Source organism: Nycticebus coucang, chromosome 9 (assembly GCF_027406575.1).
Source record: "Nycticebus coucang isolate mNycCou1 chromosome 9, mNycCou1.pri, whole genome shotgun sequence".
Lineage (NCBI taxonomy): Eukaryota > Metazoa > Chordata > Mammalia > Primates > Lorisidae > Nycticebus > Nycticebus coucang.
This window is the reverse complement of record NC_069788.1, coordinates 127,628,890-127,652,906: the sequence shown is the minus strand read 5'-3', so window position 1 is coordinate 127,652,906 and position 24,017 is coordinate 127,628,890. Positions and strand designations below refer to the sequence as shown.

Genomic DNA, 24,017 nt, shown 5'->3' with positions numbered 1-24,017 from the left:
CACAGCAGCACTCTACCAATTGTGACAAAATGAGACTCTGTCTCTAAAAAAAAAAAACAAAAAAAGAAATGCACTCAAAGACAAAATTTTCAAGGATGTAGACACAATGAGGCAAGAAATAGCAGTCCTCAAAGAACTGAGAAATACAGAAGAATCCCTCAGTACCAGAATGGAGCAGGCAGAAGAAAGGCTCTCTAAGATTGAAGACAAAGCTTTTGAATGCTCCCAAAGGCTCAAAGAGGCAGAGAAGTGGAGAACAAAAAAGGATCATTCCCTGAGAGAGTTATGGGACCACTCCAAAAGAGCAAACATTCGCCTTATAGGAATTCCTGAAGAAGAGGATGGTCCTAAAGGCACAGATGCTCTACTCCAAGATATAATGGAGAATTTTCCAAGTATGACAAACTACACAGAAATTCAGATAACAGATAGTTTCAGAATGCCAGCACAATTCAATCCAAATAAAGCTCCTCCTAGACACATTGTCATTAACTTTGTCAAAGTTAATATAAAACAGAAAATTCTGAAACACCCAGACATAAGAAAATCATAACCTACAAGGGGAAAATTATTACAATGACTGCAGATCTCTCAGCTGAAACTTTTCAGCCAGAAGATGATGATGATGGACCTTCAATCTCCTAAAACAACTTTCAGCCCAAGATCCTATATCCAGCTAAAGTTAGTTTCATTTGTGATGGAGAAATCAAATATTTTAATGATATACACATTTTGAAGAAAATTTTTCGTAACTAAACCAGCTTTACAGAATATTCTCAGACCCATCCTACACAATGACCAGCACAATGCTCTACCACCAGAGAAAACTTACTCCGAAATTTTTGAACAAAACCCAACTTCCGCAATGGTGAAAGGATTCTAAATGTCCACTGGACATTCAAAAAACATGACCCAAAACACTACCAGGCTTATCAATTCTCTCAATTAATGTGAATGGTTTAAATTGTCCTCTAAAAAGGCACAAATTGGCTGACTGGATACATAAACTCAGACCAGTTATCTTCTGCATACATGAATCTCATCCTTCCTTAAAGAATAAAAACAGACTCAGGGTAGAGGGATAGACATCTGTAATTGAGGCAACTGGGAATCACAATAAAGCAGGGATTGCAATTTTTTCTTTTTTTGAGACAAGAGTATCACTATGTCGCCCTTGGTAGTTTCATGGCATCTCAGCTCACAGCAACCTCAAATTCTTGGGCTTAAGCGATTCTCTTGCCTCAGCCTCCCAAGTAGCTGGGACTAAAGGCACCTGCCACAACATCTGGCTATTTCTTGGTTATAGTCATCATTGGTGTTTGGCAGTCCCGGGCTGGATTTGAACCCACCAGCTCCGTTGTATGTGGCTGGTGCCCTAGCCACTTAGCTATGGGCATGGAGCCAAGGGGTTGCAATTTTATTCACAAATACAATAGGCTTTAAACCAACAAAGGTAAGGAAAGGTCACTTCATATTTGTCAAGGGAAACACTCAACATGAAGAGATTTCAATTATTAACATTTATGCACCCAACCAGAATGCTCCTCAATTTATAAAGGAGACCCTAACAGACATAAACAATTTGATATCTTCCTGCACCATAATAGTCAGAGATTTTAACATCTCTTTGGCAGTGTTGGATAGATCCCCCAAGAAGACACTAAACAAAGAAATATTAGACTTAAACTTGACCCTACAACAAATGGGCTTAACAGACATCTAAAAAACATTTCATCCTAATAAAACTGAATATACATTCTTCTCATCAGCCATGGAACAGCCTCTGAAATTGATCACATCTTAGGTCACAAGTCTAACCTCAGCAGATTTGAAAGAATACAAATTATTCCCTGTATTTTCTCGGACTATTAGAGAATTAAAGTTGAACTCAACAACAACAGGAATCTTCATATTCAAACAAAGTCAAGGAAGCAAAATTACCTTATGCTGAATGATAGCTGGTCATAGATGAGATTAAGAAGGAAATTACCAAGTTTTTGGAACAAAACAACAATGAAGATGTGAATTATCAGAACCTGTGGGATACTGTAAAGGCAGTTCTGAGAGAGAAATTTACTGTATTGCAAGCCTTACTCAAGAGAATGGAAAGAGAGGAAGTCAACAACTTAATGGGACATCTCAAGTAACTAGAAAAGGAAGAGCATTCCAACCAAACCCAGCAGAAGAAAAGAAATAGCCAAAATTAGAGAAGAATTAAATGAAATTGAAAACAAAAGAATTATTCAAAAGATCAATAACTCATTAAGTTAGTTTTTTGAAAAGGTTAATAAAATTAATAAACCTTTGGCTAACCTAACCAGAAAAAGAAAAGTAAAACCCCTACTATCATCAATCAGAAATGATAAAGGCAAAATAACAACACCTCAGAAATTCAAAAAATTTTTAATGAATACTATAAAAAAACTCTATTCTCAGAAATACAAAAATCTGGAAGAAATAGACCAATACTTTGAAGCATGCCACCTTCCCAGACTCAGCCAGAAAGAATTGGAAATGTTGAACAGACTTACATCAAGTACTGAAATAGCATCAACTATACAAAATCTCCCAAAAAATAAAAGTCCGGGACGAGATGGCTTCACATCAGAATTCCACCAAACCTTAAAAGAGGAATGAGTACCTATATTACACAACATTTTACAAAACATACAAAAAGAAGGAATACTTCCCAACACATTCTACAAAGCAAATATCACCCTGATGCCCAACCAGGAAAAGACCCAACAATGAAAGAAAATTATAGACCAATATCGTTAATGAATATAGATGCAAAAATATACAATAAGATCCTAGCAAACAGAATTCAGCAACATATAAAACAAATTATACACCATGACCAAGTTGGTTTTATACCATGGTCTCAAAGTTGGTTCAACATATGTAAATCTATAAATACAATTCAGCACATAAACAAAACAAAAAACAAAGACCATGATTCTCTCAATTGATGCAGAAAAGCTTTTGATAATATCTAGCATCCTTTCATGTTCAGAACACTTAAGAAAATATGCTTAGACGGGTCATTTCCTAAACTGTTAAGAGGCCATCTACAGCAAACCCACAGCCAATATCATATTGAATGGAGTAGAATTGAAAACATTTCCACTCAGATCAGGAACTAATCAAGGATGCCCACTGTCTCCATTGCTATTCAACATAGTAATGGAAGTTTAAGCCATTACAATCAGGCAAGAGAAGGCAATCAAGGGTATCCAAATAGGGTCAGAGGAGTTCAAACTCTCACTCTACATTGATGATATGATTGCATACCTGGAAAACCCCAGGGACTCAACTTCAAAACTCTTAGAAGTGATCAAGGAATACAGTAGCGTCTCAGGATACAAAATCAACACTCACAAATGAGTAGCATTTATGTACACCAGCAATAATCAAGCTGGAAAAAACAGTCAAGGACTCTATTCCTTTTACAGTAGTGCCAAAGAAGATAAAATATTTGGGAATTTACCTAACGAAGGACGTGAAATTCTCTACAAAGAGAACTATGAAACTCTGAGAAAAGAAATAGCTGAAGATGTTAACAAATTGAAAATACCATGCTCATAGCTGGGAAGAATCAACATTGTGAAAATGTCCATACTACCCAAAGCAATCTACAGATTTAATGCAATCCCTATTAAAGCACCACTGTCATACATTAAAGATGTGAAAAAAACAGTACTTTGTTTTATATAGAATTTGAAAATACCTCAAATAGCCAAGACACTACTCAGAAATAAAAACAAATCAGGAGTAATCACGTTACCAGATTATACTATAATCTAAAGTGATCAAAACAGCATGGTACTGGCACAAAAACAGAGAGGTAGATGTATGGAACAGAATACAGAACCAAGAGATGAACCCAGACACTTAACTGTCATTTGATCTTTGATAAGCCTATCAAAAACATAAATTGGGGAAAAAGATTCGCTATTTAACAAATGGTGCTGGGTGAACTGGCTAGCAACTTTTAGAAGACTGAAACTTGGGCGGCGCCTGTGGCTCAGTGAGTAGGACGCCGGCCCCATATGCCGAGGGTGGCGGGTTCAAACACAGCCCCGGCCAAACTGCAACAACAACAACAAAAAAAAAGAAGACTGAAACTGGACCCATTCCTTTCACCATAAAGAAAAGTTGATTCTGGGGTGGCGCCTGTGGCTCAGTCGGTAAGGCCCCGGCCCCATATACGGAGGGTGGCGGGTTCAAACGCGGCCCCGGCCAAACTGCAACCAAAAAATAGCCGGGCGTTGTGGCGGGCGCCTGTAGTCCCAGCTACTCGGGAGGCTGAGGCAAGAGAATCGCTTAAGCCCAGGAGTTGGAGGTTGCTGTGAGCTGTGTGTGGCCACGGCACTCTACTGAGGGCCATAAAGTGAGACTCTGTCTCTACAAAAAAAAAAAAAAAAAAAAGTAAAGTTGATTCTGGGCAGCGCCTGTGGCTCAGTAGCTAGAGCGCCAGCCCCATATACCTAGGGTGGCAGGTTTGAACCCAGCCCCAGCCAAACTGCAACAAAAAAATAGCTGGACATTGTGGCGGGCGCCTGTAGTCCCAGCTACTCAGGAGGTGGAGGCAAGAGATACTTGGAGAGAGTGCAGGGGAAACACTTGCATAAATTGGCCTGGGAGAATATTTTATGAGGAAGACCCCCAGGGTAATTGAAGCAACACCAAAAATATATTACTGGGATCTGATTAAACTAAAAACCTCCGGCACAGCCAAGAACACAGTAAGTAATGCAAGCAGACGGCCCTAAGAATGGGAGAAGATGTTTGCAAGTTATGTTTCTGACAAAGGTTTGATGACTAGAATCCACAGAGAACTCAAACTTATTAATAAGAAAAGAACAAGTGATCCCATTTAATTGTGGGCAAGAGATGTGAACAGAAGCTTCTCTGAAGAAGACAGGCGCATAACCTACAGACACATGAAAAAATGCTCATCATCTTTAATATCAGAGAAAGGCAAATCAAAACCACTTTGAGATATCATCTAATCCCAGTAAGAGTAGCCCACATAACAAAATCCCAAAACTACAGACGTTGGCGTGGATGTGGAGAAAAGGGAACACTTCTGTACTGCTGGTGGGAATGCAAGCTAGTATGTTCCTTTTAGAAAGAAGTTTAGAGAACACTTAGGGAACTAAAAGTAGACCTGCCATTAGATTCCACAATTCCTCACTAGGTATCTATCCAGAAGACCAAAAATCACTTTACAATAAAGATATTTTCACAAGAATGTTTATTGCAGCCCAATTCATAATAGCTAAGTCATTGAAGCAGAGCAAATGCCCATCAACCCATGAATGAATTAACAAATTGTGATATATGTATACAATGAAATAGTATGCAACTTTTAAAAAGATGGAGACTTTACCTCTTTTATGTTTACACAGATGGAGCTGGAACATATTCTTCTTAGTAAAGTATCTCAAGGATAGAAGAAAAAGTATCCAATGTACTCAGTACTATTATTAAACCAATATATAATCACCCATACTTTTTTTTAAACTGGGTTTTTTTGTAGAGACAGAGTCTCACTTTATGGCCCTCAGTAGAGTGCCGTGGCGTCACACAGCTCACAGCAACCTCCAACTCCTGGGCTTAAGCGATTCTCTTGCCTCAGCCTCCCGAGTAGCTGGGACTACAGGTGCCCGCCACAACGCCCAGCTATTTTTTGGTTGCAGTTTGGCTGGGGCCAGGTTTGAACCCACCACCCTGGTTATATGGGGCCGGCGCCTTACCGACTGAGCCACAGGCGCCGCCCAATCACCCATACTTTTATATGACAGATAAAACACAACTATAGTCCAAGATAAAAGAGGGAAGAGGACGGGGATGGGAGAGCAGAGGTTGGATGGAGGGAGGGTAATAGGTGGGACCTTACCTATGGTGTATATTGCAAGGGTACTTGTCAAATCTATTAAGAGTAGAGTATAAATGTCTTAAGATAATAAGTAAGTGAGGTAAAGGCTATGTTAACCACTTTGATGTAAGCATTCCAAATTGTATATAAAATAAGCACATTGTACCCCATAAATGCATTAATGTACACAGTTATGATTTAATAAAAAAAATTAAGAGGAAAAAAAGACTTAGAAAAAATAATTCTGCACTTTGTATGGAACCAGAAAAAAACCCATATAGCTAAGGCAGTTCTTAGCAATAAAAACAAAACTGAGAGCATCACCCTACCAGACGTTAGGCTGTACAACAAGGCCATAGCAGTCAAAACAGCATGGTATTGGCACAAAAATAGACAAAGACATCTGGAACGAAACAGAAAACCATGAGATGAAACAAACATCTTACAGCCACCTAATCTTTGATAGACCAAATAAGAACATACACTGGGGGAAAAAAAATCCCTATTCAATAAATGGTGCTGGAAGAACTGGATATGTAAAAGACTGAAACAGGGCAGTGCCTGTGGCTCAAAGGAGTAGGGCGCAGGCCCCATATGCCGGAGTGGCGGGTTCAAGCCCAGCCCCGGCCAAAAACTGCAAAAAAAAAAAAAAAAAAAAAAACTGGACCCATACCTTTCCCACTCACAAAAATTGATTCAAGATGGATAAAAGACCTAAATTTAAGGGATGAAAAGATAAAAATCCTCAAAGAAAGCATGGGAAAAACACTGGAAGATATCGCCCTAGGGAAAGACTTTATGAAGAAGACTGCCGTGGCGATTACAACAAACATAAACAAATGGGACTTAATTAATCGAATAGCTCTGTACAGCTAAGGAGACAACAACAAAGCAAATAGACAACCTACCCCATGGGAAAAATATTTGCATATTATAAATCAGACATAAGTTTGATAACTAGGATCTACCAAGAACTGAAATTAATCAACATGAAAAAAGCCAACAATCCCTTATATGAATGGGCAAGAGAGATGAATAGAACCTTCTCTAATGAAGACAAATGGCTAAAAAACACATGAAAAAATGTTTATTGTCCTTAATTATTAAAGAAATGCAAATTAAAACCACTGTGAGATATCATCTAACCCCATTGAGAATCACCCACATCACAAAATCTCAAAACTACAGACGCTGGCTTGGATGTGGAGAGAAAGGAACACTTTTATACTGCTGGTGGGACTGCAAACTAATACAACCTTTTTGGAAGGAAGTATGGAGAAACCTCAAAGAACTCAAGCTACACCTCCCATTTGACCCTGTTATCCCATTACTGGGCATCTACCCAGAAGGAAAAAATTATTTTACAATAAGGACATTTGTACTAGACTATTTCTTGCAGCTCAATTTACAATCACCAAAATATTGAAATAGCCTAAATGTCCACCAGTCCAGGAATGGATTAACAAGCTGTGGTATATGTTTACCATGGAATACTATTCAGCCACTAAAAAAGATGAAGACTTTACATCTTTTGTATTAATCTAGATGAAGCTGAAACACATTCTTCTTAATAAAGCATCATAAGAATGGATGAACAAGAATCCAAGGTACTCAATTCTGATATGAGAACAATTGATGACATAGTTCAAGGTGGGAATTGGGAGATTGGAGGAGTGGAAAGTGGGGTGAGTTCACGATGTGCAACACATCTCTTAGAGGCAGGATATAGTTATAAGAGGGACCTTACCTAACAAATGAAATCACTGTAACCTGGTTCTCTTTACCCTCATGAATTCCCAATAACAAAGTAAACTAAAAAATTTGTTTTAGAGACAGGATCTTGCTGTGTTGCCCAGGCTAGAGCACAGGGCCACAGTCATTACTCATTGCAATGTTGAACTCTTAGGCTCTAGCATCCTGAGTAGTTGGGACTACATGTGAGCAGTAATGCACGGCACTACACATCTGGATAAGTTCTTTTAGCTTTTTTGAGACACAGGGTCTTGATGTTTTGCCCAGGTTGATCTCAAATTCCTAGCCTCAAGAGATCCTCCTAGCTCAGCGCCCAGAGCCAGCCACATACACCAAGGGAGCTGGGTTTGAACCCGGCCCAGGCCAGCTAAACAACAAAAAATAGCCTGGCACTGTGGTGGGCGCCTATAGTCCCACCTACCTGGGAGGCTGAGGCAAGAGAATCACTTAAGCCCAAGAGTTTGAGGTTTCTGTGAGCTTTGACGCCACAGCACTCTACTGAAGGCAACATAGTGAGACTCCATCTCAAAAAAAAAAAAGGAGAGATCCTTCCATGGCTCAGAGCCCATAGCACAGGAGTTACAGCATCAGCCACATATACCGAGGCTAGCAGGTTCAAACCCAGCCCAGGCCAGCTAAACAAAAATGATAACTGCAACAAAAAGTAACCGGGCACTGTGGCAAGTGTCTATAGTCCCAGCTACTTGGGAGGCTGAGGCAAGAGAATTGCTTAACCCCAGGAGTTGGAAGTTGCTGTGAACTATGACACATGGCACTCTACCGAGGGCAACATAGTGACACTCTGTCGCACACACACAAAAAAAGAGATCCTCCCAGGTTGGATTCTGAAAAGTGCTGAGATTATGGGTACAAACCACCTTGCTTGGCCATGTCAACAAAAATTATGACACGCACAAAGAAATAGAAAAGTACAACCCAAATAGGAAAAGCACAGTCAGGCTTGGCACCTGTAGCTCAAGCGGCTAGGGCGCCAGCCACATACACAAGAGCTGGTGGGTTCAAATCCAGTCAGGGCCAGAACCAAACAACAATGATGACAACTACAACCAAAAAAAAAAAATATATATATATATACACACATGGGCATTCTGGCAGGCGCCTATAGTCCCAGCTACATGGGAGGCTGAGGCAAGAGAATTGCTTAAGCCCAAGAGTTGGAGGTTGCTGTGAGCTGTGATACCACAGCACTCTACCCAGGGGGACAGCTTGAGACTCTGTCTCATAGAAAAAAAAAGCACAGTCAAAGAAGCCATCCTTGAGGAAGACCAGATAATAGACTTACTCGGCAAAAATTATACATCAGGTGTTACTAAAAAAAACTAGGTCAAAAAATTAAAGGAAAGTATAAGAATGATGTTTGTCAAATAGAGAAGGATCAATAAAGACAACAAAATTATTTTTTTTAATGGGGGGAGGGTTTCACTGAAAACCAGAAAACCTAGACAAATTCTAAAAGAGTAGTAATACTAAAATATAGAAATTATTTAAAAAGCACACAAATACAAACAGAAATTCTTCAGTTGAAAAACATAGGCTCGGAGCCACCGCTCACTAAGTAGGACACAAGCCTCATAAACCGAAGCTGGCAGGTTAGAGCCTGGCCTGGCCTGCTAAACAATAATGACAACTGTAACCAAAAAATAGCCAGGTGTTGTGGGGGCGCCTGTAGTCCCAGCTACTTGGGAGGCTGAGGCAAGAGAATGGCCTCAGCCCAGGACTTGGAGGTTGCTGTGAGCTATGATGCTACAGCACTCTACTGAGGGGGATAAAGTGAGACTCTGTCTCTTAAAAAAAAAAAAGAATACAGTATAAAATAAATATATATATCTATATATATATATATAAAAGGAAACAACTAGAAATATCTAATACAAAAGAAATCACTAATGGAGAAATAATGAATAGAAAGATACAAGACATAACACCATGGCAGACACAAATCCTACCTCATCAGTAATTACACCAAATGTAAACAGATTACAGTTATGAAAATGTCTCCACATGAGATTCCGCAAATGTGGATCTTCTAGTTTTTATTACTGTAGTTTTCAGGATATTTAAGATAAATTTAATTATCATAGCCCAGATTTATTTGATTTTTCAAAACCTTATTATATAACTTTCAACTACAGTAGAACTTCCATAGCTGACCACCCCCTTGACCACCTCCTTACGTTGACCTAATTTCATAGACTGGACATGTACCACATGTACGTTTCAGTACAGCAGGCCTAGTTTCTTGTGTTGACTACCTCCGTATGTTAACCGGCTTGGTCCAGTCCCTTGGGTGGTCAACTTACAGACGTTCTAGTGTATATACAAAAGTAGAGCAAATACTGTAATGAATCTCTATATACATACCATTATTTAACTATAATAATACTAATTCACATCCATCCTTGTTGTTTCTATACTTCCAACCTACTCCCCACCCCACCCTGCACAGGACTTTTTTTTTCTCGATACAGAGTCTAACTATACTCATTGAACTCAAGCTACACCTCCCATTTGACCCTGTTATCCCATTACTGGGCATCTACCCAGAAGGAAAAAATTATTTTACAATAAGGACAGAAGAGGGCCGGGATGTTATAGCTCACAGCAACCTCAAACTCTTGGTCGTGAATGATTCTCTTGCCTCAGCTTCCCAAGTAGCTGGGACTATAGGCACCCACAACAACACCTGGCTATTTTTTTGTTGTTGTTGTCGTTGTTTAGCAGGCCCGGGCCAGATTTGAACCCACCAGCTTCAGTGTATGTGGCTGGTGCCCTATCCACTGAGCAACAGGCGCTGAGCCTGCATGGGACTTTTTTAATAAAAAAAAATTTTTTTTTTGACACAGAGTTTCAAGCTGTTACCCTCAATAGAGTGCCATGGCATCACAACTGACAGCAACCTCAGGTCTTGGGCTTAAGTGATTCTCTTGCCTCAGCCTCCCATGTAGCTGGGACTACAGGTACCTGCCACAATGCCCAGCTATTTTTTGGTTGCAGTGTCATTGCTGTTTGGCAGGCTGGGCTGGATTCAAACCCATCAGCTCCAGTGTATGTGCCTGGTGCCCTAGCCACTTGAGCTACAGGTGCTGAGCCATGGGCCTTTATAAAAAGGGAATCTCAGGCTCGGCACCTGTAGCTCAAGCAGCTAGTGCGCCAGCCAATATACCAGAGGTGGCGGGTATGAGCCCACCCCAGGCCTGCCAACCAGCAATGACAACTACAGCCAAGAAATAGCCAGGCATTGTGGCGGGTGCCTATAGTCCCAGCTACTTGGGAGGCTGAGGCAGGAGAATCAATTAAGCCCAAAGAGTTTGAGGTTGCTGTGAGCTGTGACGCCACAGTACTCTACGTAGGATGACGTAAGACTCTGTCTCAAAAAAAAAAAAAGAAAAAGTGAATCCCAAATATCTTTTCATCATAAATAATTTACATTCATTAGAAATTGATAATCTGCACTTTGAAAAAATGAGATGTTCATTTCATAAATACATTATAGAAAAAGAGGAAGAAATGTCAGCATCAGAAAACAGAAACTAAATCTAAGATAATTTGAAAAAGCAATGCTATAATTTATTAAAATTCCTTAAAAAAACTGAAGTCTGAACAAACCTCTTTTCAATCTAGTTTTTGTTTTTACCTGTCTCTTTTCTCAGGATTCCATCCTATTGTTGACCTAGTTAATGAGGTATTATCAGAAAATTCACTTTTTCTTATTGAAGAATCATTGTTATTCAAAATTTGTTCCAATAGTCTTCCATTTCCTACAACAGAAGAAATGTAGTGTCATTTTCCAAATGCTAATTCATTTATATTTTATAGAAAATTTCACATATATTTGTAACCTGACCTAAATTAACTTCTTAGGATGATTATCTGCTTAATTCACAACGCGGGCTATAACTATAGTCAGCAAATAAAATAAACATTTATACCCCATAAACACTATAATGGTAAAAGTTTGAATTATACAGGTAAAAACCTAAGTTTATTTCCATTACAGAAAAAAAGAACTTGAAGGAGAAGTGTTATCATCATAAGCCCAGTAAAATGGAACATTTTAATAAATTTACTAAGAGATTTACTGTTTCTTCCCAACAACGATGAACTGGATGTTTCCTTTCACCTTGTTTTTAGTGAGGAAACATAATAAATATTTGTGACTTTTATTAAAAATTTTACTAATTCCTAAATTCCATAAAATTTTATAAATGTGCCTAAGGCATGACTTGAATGTATTGAAATGATTCTAAGAATAAAAGCCGATAGTTTATAATTCACTTACTTTTACTAACAGGGTATATTTTAAGTCTCTGCAATACACTGTTATTTCAGGTCACTTATAAAGTTCCTGATCTCTATTAAAAAGTTCATATATTAGCACTTTTTTCCAGCCGAACACAGTGATAAACATTAAATTTCTCTTCAGTTTTATTATTGAAATTCATACCTAAAAACAATGACCATTTTTATTCATTAATTTATTCATTAAAGATTTACATAATAACTGGTAGGAGATAATGAGAATAATTATAAACGTATACTTAGGACTCTTTTTACAAAGAATCCAAAGAAGTTAGATTTTCTCAGTAAGTATCATTTAAAGAAGGATAATAAAAACAGAGATCTCCCTTTAGTTAGGAATGTAGAGAAATGTAAACCAGGAGTGAGAAAACCTCATGATAATTTCCTAAATTGAGATGGGTTTATTAAAAGGTGGGTACTAATTATAATTGCTTTATTACCTCTGTGACCTGACATTTCCTTATTTTCTTTTTCTTCCACATGATTTTCCCTCTTTGATAGTTCATCATCCCTTGAAACAGGTACAGGAGCAAACCTGCGAGGTGCCGGTGTTTCCAAAGGAGATTTCTGTTCATCAAAATCTATGTCTGGATGGAGTTAAAGGACATTCTCTTCAGCAAAGTATCACAGAAATGGGAAAGCCAGTATCCAATACCCAATTCTAAGATGAAACCAATGGATAAACAACTATATGCCCACACAAGAGAAAAATACTATTAAATTCAAGTGGGGAGGACGGGAGAAGAGGAAGGAAAAATGAGGAGGGCGGGGAACTGTTGAGCTCTCACTTAACAGGGACAGTGTAGGGGTATGTGGCACACCTCCTGGGTGAAGGGCTCAACTACAACTTGGACTTTACCTAACAAATGGAAATAATGTGACCCAATTGCTTGCATCCTCTTATTAATCTGAGATAAAAAAAAAAAAGTTTTCCCAGTGCACGGAGGTTATAATTAGTATTAAAAACTTATTTCCTTTTCTTATTTTTTTTGAGACAGTCCCACTATGTTGCCCTCAGTAGAGTGCCATGGCATCATAGCTCACAGCAACCTCCAACTCATATATGTTTTAAGCAATTCTCTTGCCTCAGCCTCCCAAATAGCTGGGACTACAGGTGCCCTCCACAAGGCCTGGCTATTTTTTGTTGCAGTCATCCTTGTTGTTTAGCTGGCCCAGGCCAGGTTCAAATCCACCACTCTCCGGGTTTGTGGCTAGCACCATAACCACTGTGCTACAAGCGCCGAGCCTAAACTTATTGATAAAGAAAACATATATAGTAATGGTGAAAATGATGATGATAATAGCACATTCATCAAATATCTACTATGATCCAATGTAGATTATAGATATAAGCAATTTACATTTATTAGTTAATTTAATCTTGACAACTCTATGAGAAAGGCTCATAGAGCCTTATTTTTTGCACCTTCATATAAATGAGAGGACTAAGGCACACAGATTACATAGTCAGTGAGAAGTGGGCCCCCAGATTCTAACCTTAGTAGTTGAGCCCCAAAACTTAAGTTCTCAGCCACAATGCTATTGCTAATATAAATTTCTGCTTTTGTCTTAGGAATAAATCTGATTCCCTTGCTCTGTTTCTACAATTTTTAATAAAAAGAGCTAAATGCTTTAAAACACACACCCAGGGCGGCGCCTATGGCTCAGTAGATAGGGCGCCAGCCCCACATACCTGAGGGTGGAGGGTTCAAACCAGGCCCCAGCCAAACTGCAACAAAAAATAGTGGGGCGTTGTAGCGGGAAGCTGTAGTCCCAGCTACTGGGAGGCTGAGACAAGAGGATCGCTTAAACCCAGGAGTTGGAGGTTGCTGTGAGCTGTGACAGCACTCTACTGAGGCTGACAAAAACTCTGTCTCTAAAAAACAAACAAACAAACAAAAAAAAAAACCCCACAAACCTACCTGTATGTTCAACTTCTCTTAAAGGTGCTTTAATAGAAAATTTTAAGGAAAAAGTTACTTTTTAAAAAAAATTTTTTTAAATTAACTTACTTTGTAGAATAATTAAATTGTAGGGTATTACTCTTCTCCATACTTTAAAAATGGGAACATAATATATAACCAAAATTACAAATAATATACAAATTATTAATGAAGATATATAAATAACTTCATCCTCACCAAAAATAAAATGAAATGCAGACCCTACACATTCTATACTTGCAGTTAGTAAGCAAGAATCGATGTGATTTTCAGTTCTGTTAAAGGTACAGGGACAGCAGCATTGCCAGACACTTCTCATGGCAATGAAAACTACTAAACTGGTAGTAGGAAGGAAGTCTTAAAATTTTTACATACTTCGACCTAGTAATGTTACTCTTGGGAATTAATTCCAAGGAAATAACCTATATGAAAGAAAACAATAAATATATGATGATATTAATTACAGTATTATTTATAAAGGAAAAAATTCCAAAAGCTACCTAATGTCCAACAACAGGATAATGTCCAAATAAATTGTGAAGTAGTTACTCAGTGGATTATCGTTCAGTCATTACAAATTAAAATTATAAAGACAGCTCTATAAAACATGGAAAATACTAGGGTGGCACCTGTGCTCAGGGAGTAGGGCACCAGCACCACATATGGAGGGTGGCAGGTTCGAACCCGGCCCCAGCCAAACTGCAACAAAAAAATAGCCGGGCATCGTGGCAGGCGCCTGTAGTTGCAGGTACTTGGGAGGCTGAAGCAAGAGAATCGCCTAAGCCCAAGAGCTGGAGGTTGCTGTGAACTGTGACGCCACGGCACTCTACCGAGGGCAACAAAGTGAGACTCTGTCTCTAAAAAATAAAACCATGGAAAATATTTCTGATATGCTAGCAAAAAAGCAGTAAAAAAATTGCATTTATGCTATTTATGAGTACTTAAAAATTATATATGTCTAAAATAAGTATGGAAAAATAAAGATTAAATACTGAATTTTTAATTTACTCATTTTTCTTTAATTTGTTTCTATAACTGATATATAAAAGGAAACAAACTGGCTTGGCACCTACAGCACAGTGGTTATGGCGCCAGCCACATGCACTGAAGCTGGTGGGTTTGAGCCCACCTGGGGCCTGCTAAACAACAACGACAACTGCAACACAAAAAAAAGCCGGGCATTCTGGCAGGCACCTGTAGTCCCAGCTACCTAGGAGGCTGAGGCAGGAGAATCACTTAAGCCCAGGAGTTTGAGGTTGCTATGAGCTGGGATGCCACAGCACTCTACCAAGGGTGACATAGTGAGACTCTGTCTCAAAAAATAAAAATAAAAATATTTAAAAAAAAAAAAAGGAAACAAACTCAGCATCTTCTCAAAAAAAAAAGTCATCTTTTTCCTTTTTTTTTTTTTTTTTGGAGACAGTCTCAAGCTGTCACTCTGGGTAGAGTGCCGTGACATCACAGCTCACAGCAACCTCAAACTCTTGGGCTCAAGCTATTATCTTGCTTCAGTCTCCCTAGCAGCTGGGACCACAGGGCCCGCCACAACGCCTGACTGTTCTTTTTGTTGCAGTTGTTATTGTTGTTTTAGCTGGCCCAGGCTGGGTTTGAACCCACCAGCCTCGGTATATGTGGCCAGCATCCTTGAGCCCAAAAGTTGGAGGTTGCTATAAGCTATGATGCCACGGCACTCTACTTAGGGTAACAGCTTGAGACTATGTCTCAAAAATAAATAAATAAATATAAAATTCATATCTAAAAAAACAAAATAATGAGTAAGTAATTCTCTAGAAATGATTCTGGAAAAAAAGTCAACTTCTATATCAGGCAGGTGGCGAGGTCTCCCTGAAGCCCTGTCTCTGGCCCTGGCCCTGATACCCTCCCCTCATAAGCTTGGTAATCTGGAACAGGCAAGTCAAAACTCTCTGTGCTTCACCATCCTCACTTAAAATTGACTCATTACTTTTGCAAGGACCACTCAATTGTTGCAAAACATAAAGAACCTTGTAAGCATGAGAAATCTTTTATGATTATAATAAACAGTGCTCTAACAAATCATGTAAAGGCCAGTCTGGCCATCTCTGGTAGCCCCTCACTCTGTGCCACCCCACTGCCCTGGAGCTCTGCAGAAAGCACCCTCCTCCCCAGGCAGAAAGGTCTCACTGGATATAGGCCCTCAACCTTGGGGTTCCCTGCTTTCAGAACTGAAGAAATATCTTTTCTTTATAAACTACCTCGGTTATAGCAATAGAAAATAGACTAAATAGGTATCTCATCTTTTAGTCTCTCATTTCATTGACAGGATATAATACAAAATGCATCACTGGCCAACTAAGCTAGAATCTAGAGATACAAGGAAAATTCCCACAGTGTAGGGACACGGGACACGGGACACTTTGACAAGGTATGTTACGGCAGAATCTACAGGAAGGAAACATAGATTGCCGTTCTAAGACATCTGATATTGGCTCGGCACCTGTGGCTCAAGCAGCTAAGGTGCCAGCCACATACACCTGAGCTGGCGGGTTCAAATCCAGCCTGGGCCCCAAACAACGACGGCTGCAACAAAAAATAGCCGGGCACTGTGGTGGGTGCCTGTAGTCCCAGCTACTTGGGAGGCAGAGGCAGGAGACTCACTTGAGCCCAGGAGTTGGAGGTTGCTGTGAGCTATGAAGTCACAGCACTATACCCAGGGCGATAGCTTGAGGCTCTGTCTCAAAAACAAAAAAAAAGACATCTGATATTTGGCTTAGGGTTCCAGAACAAAGAGAGTGCTATATACCAGTACAGCCCAGCTGGAGCCCACCAGCACCACTCTGGAGCCTACAGAGAAAAGTGAAAATGATTCTGCAGGACCTGGGGAGGGATCTCCAGGTGTGAGGGCACCCTGGGAGATGCCACTGCCATGCCAAGGGTGAGCTCTCGGGGGCGGGGGCATCTCTCTCTTACTACATTCTTTTTTTTTTTTTTTTCTGTAGAGACAGAGTCTCACTTTATGGCCCTCGGTAGAGTGCCATGGCCTCACACAGCTCACAGCAACCTCCAACTCCTGGGCTTAAGCGATTCTCTTGCCTCAGCCTCCCAAGTAGCTGGGACTATAGGCGCCCGCCACAACGCCCGGCTATTTTTTGGTTGCAGTTTGGCCGGGGCCCGGTTTGAACCCGCCACCCTCGGTATATGGGGCCAGTGTCCTACCGACTGAGCCACAGGCGCCGCCCACTACATTCTTTTTTCAAACATTTAAATTTTTTTTTTTTTTTTTTTTTTTTTGAGACAGTGTCTCACTATGTTGCCCTTGGTAGAGTGCCATGGTGTCACAACTGACAGCAACCTCAAACTCTTTGGCTTAACTAAGAAAATGCCGTGAAGGCTATGTTAACCTGTTTGATGAAAATATTTCAAATTGTATATAAAACCAGCACATTGTACCCCACGATTGCATTAATGTACACAGCTATGATTTAATTAAAAAAAAAAAACAAAACTCTTGGGCTTAAGTGATTCTCTTGCCTCAACCTCCCAAGTAGCTGGGACAATAGGCACCCGCCACAACACCTGGCTAATTTTTTTGTCCTTTAGCTGGCCCGGGCCAGGTTTGAACCTGTCACCCTGGGTGTATGTGGCTGGCACCGTAAGCACTGTGCTATGGGTGCTGAACCAAACATTTAAATATTTTTCTGATTCCAAAATACAGATATGTTAATAAAAAAAAAATGTTTTTTTTGAGACGGAGTTTCACCATGTTGCCCTTGGTAGAGTGCTGAGGTGTCACAGCTCACAGCAACCTCAAACTCTTGGTCTTAAGAAATTCTCTTTCCTCAGCCTCCCAAGTAGCTGGGACTACAGGTGCCTGCTACAATGCCCAGCTATTTTTGTTGTTGTTGTTGCAGCTGTCATTCTTGTTTTAGCTGACCAGGGTTCAAACTCACCAGCCTCAGTATATGTGGTTTACGCCCTACCCAGTGAGCTATAGGCACTGCTCTTATTCATTTATTTTTTAATTCAAAGGTTTAACAAATAAGCTGTGTATTCCTTTGTTATTATAAATGAAAATTATATTAAGATAAATAGACTTGCATTACTAACTCTGAAAATATTTAGAAGTAGATTAAAATTGTACTCAGGTGGTTTCTCTCTAGACAGAATCAAGAAAAACAGTAAGTATGCAGTTTGTCAGAGAGCGGGAAAGTTGATTCATTACAAACATTTTTGACGTTAGATAAATATAATTTTCTAGATTGGTGTTTCTAACAATTTAGGAAGAATATTAATTAAAACCATGAATTGGAACATGATCCATCATTTGAACAGGTTTCAAATGACCTAACAGGTACTTGACCAAAAAAGAATTAATTTTATAAAATGGAGACTCCTACCACTTAGTAAATACATTTTCATCTCATCTAGCAGAAACAAAATTCATTGCTGACATTTCCTTTCATGGAGAACTACATTTTTTACCTTGTTTGGAAGCAAATGTGTTGTGTGAAGAAAAATTACTGCTGCCAAGACTGGCATGCTCAGGCTTCACAGAACACCTCTCCACCACTCGGGAAGGGGGCGCCGTAGCAGGCTGCAAACTACTAGTCTTGAGAGCAGCACTAATGAAATGAGTCTAGAAGAAATAAAATGGCTTTATTATTTTCAAATATCATTTGAAAGAGATAACAAAACACATTGACATTTCTTAGACAACTTGAGAACAATTTGTTCCATCTAATAAACAATGAAATTATATATATTATATTGCAACTGTCTACTGCAGCAGTAGGAGAGAGATCAATGGAAGGAGATAGTATCACAAGACCTGAGTTAAGCCTGACTCTGCTGCGTGACCTTAATCTCTCACCTTATCCATTCTAAACCTCAGGGTCTTCCTTTCTACACCAAAGATGGTTCAGGGGCCACTGTAGCAGGCTAAGAGAGGACCCAGAAGGAGGGGCCTAGCCTTAGACCTCTACTTCAACTGGAGAATTTAAAATCTAAACATCTCGTCTTTTAATTCTGGATGTTAAGATTTCATTTGAAGTAAAGGCTTGAAAACTATTGATAGAGGGTACTCACAAATAGCTGCCAGGCTTAGGAGCAGCAATCATATATGCATTTATTTGTAAAGGGGAACTATAGTGACAACAGTTTTCAGAAGTATTCATTAAATACCTGAAATGTACAAGTGTATTTCTAAACTAATGAAACTGATTTTAGTGAAAAGAAAGTTTTATGCCAGATTTTAATGAAAAGAAAGTTTTATGCCAGAACAAGAAAGCTTAAGAAGATTTAGAGTTTTACAGAATTCCTAAAAGTGTGCTAAGATCCACTACATAAAACAAATTCAAGTAATTTCATTGCATCAAGCATTTATTGAAGTTTATACTTAGTAACCAGCAAAACTTCAACTTTCTCTCTAATTATGAACTTTATTAAATAAGGCATCTAAATTAGCAAAGAGTCCATTCTTCCAAAATCAATAAATCATGGGTTTAGTTATGGAAGGGCATGTGGATACCAGACAGGCACTCCAGAACAAGCAGAACCATCTCCTCAAGATATCAATGTGCGTTTAAATGTGTCATCTCATTTTATCCTAAACAACAAAACATCTTCTAGAAGGCTGGACACAATGACTCACGCCTCTAATCCCAGCACTCCGGGAGGCCAAGGCAGGTGGATTGCCTGAGCTTATGAGTTGGAGCCTGAGTTAGAGCCGGACCCCTTCTCTAAAAATAGCCAGGCGTTGTGGTGGGCACCTGTAGGCCCAGCTACTGGGGAGGCGAAGGCAAGAGAATCGCTTGAGCCCAAGAGTTTGAAGTCGCTGTGATCTATGATGCCACAGCACTCTACCAGGGGAGAAAAAGTGAGACCCTGTCTTAAAAAAAATAATAAAATAGGCTCTGCGCCTGTAGCTCAGTGGCTAGGGCACCAGACACATACACTGGAGTTGGCAGGTTCGAACCCAGCCTGGGCCTACAAACAACAATGACTACCAAAAAATAGCCGGGCATTGTAGCAGGCATCTGTAGTCCCAACTACTTGGGAGGCTGAGGCAAGAAAATCACTTAAGCCCAAGAGTTGGAGGTTGAGGGTGGCACCTGTGGCTCAAAGAAGTAGGGCGCCGGCCCCATATACTGGAGGCGGCGGGTTCAAACCTGGCTCTGGCCAAAAAAAAAAAAAAGAGTTGGAGGTTGATGTGAGCTGTGACGCCATAGCATCTACCCAGGGTGACAGATTGAGATTATGTCTCAAAAAAAATACTAATAAATAAAATTAAAAAAAAATAGAATAGGCCAGGTGAGGTAGCTCACACTTATAATCACACCACTTGGGAGGCTGAGGCAGGTGGACTGCCTGAACTGACAAGTTGGAGACTAACCTGAGCAAGAGCAAGACTTCGTCTCTAAAAAATAGCCAGGTGCTGTGGCGAACACCTGTAGTCCCACCTAGCTAGGAGGCTGAGGCAAGATAATCACTTAAGCCCAGGAGCTAGAGGTTGTTGTGAGCTGTGAGGCCATGGTACTCGACCGAGGGCAACATAGTGAGACTCTGTCTCAAAAAAAAATTTATGAAGTGCTAGGTAGTTTTGAAGACTTCAAAGTTCCAAAACAGAGCAGCAAGATGGCTCACAACCATAATGCTAGCACTTTGGAAGGGAGGTGGATCACCTGAGCTCAGAAGTTCTAGACCAGCCTGAGCAAGATGAAGACCCATCTCTACTAAAAATAGAAAAACTAGCAGGGTGTTGTGGAAGGTACTCATAGTCCCAATAACTCGGAAGGCTGAGACAGGAGAATCACTTTAGCCCAAGAATTTGAAGTTACTGTGAGCTGTGATGTCACAGTACTCTACGGAGGGCGACATAGGGAGCTATGACAAAGGACGACAAACCGGAACTGTCTCCAAAAAAAAAAAAAAAAAGTTCCAAAATAAATAGAAAAGTATACTATAAGCTCCTTGTGAGGAAAACTTATTTTCATTTTTTTTTTTTTTTTGAGATAGAGTCTCACTTTGTCACCCTCAGTAGAGTTCTGTAGCCTTATAATAGCAACCTCAAACTCTTGGGCTCAAGCGATTTTCTTGCCTCAGTCTGAGTAGCTGGGACTACAAGGGCCCACCACAATGCCTGGCTATTTTTTAGAGATGGGGGTCTCACTCTAGCGCAGGTTGGTCTCAAACCTGTGAGCTCAGCCAATCCACCTACCTCATCCTCCCAGAGTGCTGGGATTACAGGTGTGAGCCACCATACCTGGCTGAGAACACTTTATATATAACCCAGGGCCTCATATTCAAAAGGCACTAAAAGAGGTTCTTTCTTGGCTCAGTGCCTGTAACTCAGCACAGTGGTTACAGCGCCAGCCACATACACTGAGGCTGCCAGGTTCAAGCCCCACCCGTTCCTGCTAAACAACAATGACAACTGAAACAGAAAATAGCCAGGTCTTGTGGTGGGCACCTGTAGTCCCAGTTACTTGGGAGGCTGAGGCAAGAGAATCTCTGAAGCCCAAGAGTTTGGGTTCCTGTGAGCTGTGACGCCACACCACTCTACCAAGGGCAACACAGTGAGACTCTGCTCCACGCCCCCCACCAGCCAAAAAAAGAGGTTCCTTCTTTTAATTACTTAAATGTAGAAGTGAATATGTACGCTAGGTGGCTCTAGTGTGCATCAGGATCGTTGCACCACCTCAGACCTGCTGGCTCAAAATCTCTAGAGACTCAAACAGGTACATTTTTATAAAGCTAAGTAATTCTGATGCATAATTCCCAGGCTAAGAACTGCAGATATAAACAAATAATTATAATGTGATATAAGTGCCTTAAAAATGAACTAAAGGGAGAGATCTGAACTAGTAATATTTGAGCTAGAACATGCAGAGCTCTGCACTTAGAGGGAAAAAAAGACAAAGCAACTCACAATTTAAGAACTAAAACTGACAAGTCTAATTTGCTACTGCAATTATCAATGAATATGAGCTTAGAGATCAAGTGATAAAAGATTACGAAATGCATACTGGCTGTGTCTCAGGTACCTGAATATCTATTTGTTGTTGCTGTAATTTTTCAAGATGCTTAATGTGCTGCTCCATAAACACATTCATTTGTTTCTCGTGATCATGACAATGCAGTTTATCATGTTTATTCTGAATGCTTGTTTGCTGCTCCGTAACACGTTGTAAGTGTTTATCAGTCTCCTGCAGCCTATTAAGTAATTCTGTAACAGAATTGACTTTTGCTTCTAAATCACTCTGCACCTAAAACAATAAAAATATCAAAATAATAGTTCATATTTTAAAACAATACAAAAAATATATGCAATTACTAGAAAAGCTATGTAAAACAACTAGTTTTGAGAAATGATGAAATTAGTTTTTATCCACTGAATCTTTTTTTTTTTTTTGTGGTTTTTGGCGGGGCTAGGTTTGAACCCGCCACTTCCGGCATATGGGACCGGCGCCCTACTCCTTGAGCCACAGGCACCGCCCCTATCAACTGAATCTTCATGATTTAATGTGTTTATTTTTAGTGTCACAGAAATAAAAGGCAGAAGATAGCTACCCTTAGGTAAATGTCTCCTCTCAAAAGAAAGCATACTAAATTGCCACATAGAATTTTATAAGGCCAGAGATAAGATACTTAAATGGAAATTTAAAAGAAGGATCTACTAGGCGGCACATGTGGCTCAAGGAGTAGGGTGCTGGTCCCATATGCCAGAGGTGGTGGGTTCAAACCCAGCCCTGGCCAAAAACCAAAAAAAAAAAAAAAAAAGAAGGATCTACTAAAACACAGTAGTTTTTAGTACTTTACTAGCTTAAGACTGGGTTAAGTCAGCAGCCTTGAGTTCTAGTCTTGGCTCTGCCACTTACTAATCCTAGAATCCTGTGCCTACTCTGCCCTACTCCTCTGCTCACAACAGGACAGCCTAGGTATAGATGATCTCTAATGGTCCTTCTAGCCCGCAAGTAAAAAGGACTCTCATCCAGGTTTCCCAGGATCAGGACTTCCAGTGATAAAACTGGGAAAGTTCAGGATTCGCTAGCGCCATCGCCGTGAAGAGGCAGTAATTTTCACAATACCTGAGAAGCAATACACAACCACCACTAGGAAAATTTGTTCAGATTGAAAGGGACTAGAATGTTCCTACTCTAGTTGTACACAACCATTTACAGAATCAGTCTCACTAGATATTTCTGTGTCTCACAAAGTAATTATGAATATCTGGAAAGAAAGATATACTTTTATCAGTGGAGCTGCCGTTGCAATGGCGGCGGCAGTTGCTGCAGCCACAGTTGTAGCCGAGTCAATCCCACTGGGTGAAGTTCTAGTGTCCTGAGCAACAGCATCCTTTTCTGTGACTGCATCTTCTAAAAGATGTACTTTTACTTCTTTAAAAACAGGCATGCTTTGAGCTCTATAAATAAAATAAGCAAGAAAAATACATTAAGTATGCTATATGGAACCATATCAAGAAATGTCCACAGTGGTAATCTGCTAAAAGTAGTTTGAGTTTTTTCAATTAAAACACCTATCAAAGACATTTGGTTAACAAAATTTATTAAGGTTCAGGTCAATATGGACTGAAAAAATAAAAAGATAATTTCTCAATGATAATGGTATTAATTCAAAAAAAAGATTTATACATAAGAAAAACACATAGCACAATTACAAAGATGCATAACCAAGAAATACAGCTGGGCTCGGTGCCTCGCACCTGTAATCCTAGCACTCTGGGAGGCTGAGGTGATGGATCACCTGAGCTCAGCTTGGGACCAGCCTGAGCAAGGAGAACCCCCTCTCTACTAAAAATAGAAAAACTAACCAGATGTTGTGGCAGGCACTTGTAGTCCCAGATACTAGAGAAAATAAGATCCCCTGAGCCCGAGTTTGAAGTAGCTGTAAGCTATGATGACAGCACAGAACTCTACCCAGCGAACATCTGTCTCAAAAGGAAAGAAGCACAAGGCCAGGCATGGTGGCTCATGCCTGTAATCCTAGCACTCTGGGGGGCTGAGGCGGGTGGACTGCCTGAGCTCACAGGTTCAAGACTAGCCTGAGCAAGGGTGAGACCCTGTCTCTAAAAATAGCCAGGTGTTCTGGTGGGCACCTGTAGGCCCAGCTACTCGGGAGACTGA

At 40.0% G+C, this 24,017-nt stretch overlaps 1 protein-coding gene and 1 pseudogene across 3 annotated transcripts in view; both read right to left on the bottom strand.

Moving 5' to 3' along the window:
- The window catches only part of KIAA0586 (KIAA0586 ortholog), a 156,821-nt gene that overhangs the window by 117,392 nt on the left and 15,412 nt on the right, over positions 1-24,017 (bottom strand). For 2 of the 3 annotated variants that reach the window (XM_053602348.1, XM_053602347.1), the window contains exons 6-10: positions 23,122-23,296; positions 21,918-22,139; positions 18,358-18,511; positions 12,394-12,540; positions 11,289-11,412 (exon numbers count right to left, since the gene is read on the bottom strand). In XM_053602348.1, the coding sequence (XP_053458323.1) occupies positions 11,289-11,412; positions 12,394-12,540; positions 18,358-18,511; positions 21,918-22,139; positions 23,122-23,296 (822 nt within the window). The remainder of the gene's footprint in view (positions 1-11,288; positions 11,413-12,393; positions 12,541-18,357; positions 18,512-21,917; positions 22,140-23,121; positions 23,297-24,017) is intronic. The other variant, XM_053602349.1, reaches the window with a different exon arrangement.
- Positions 9,067-9,123, bottom strand: LOC128595136 (uncharacterized; annotated as a pseudogene).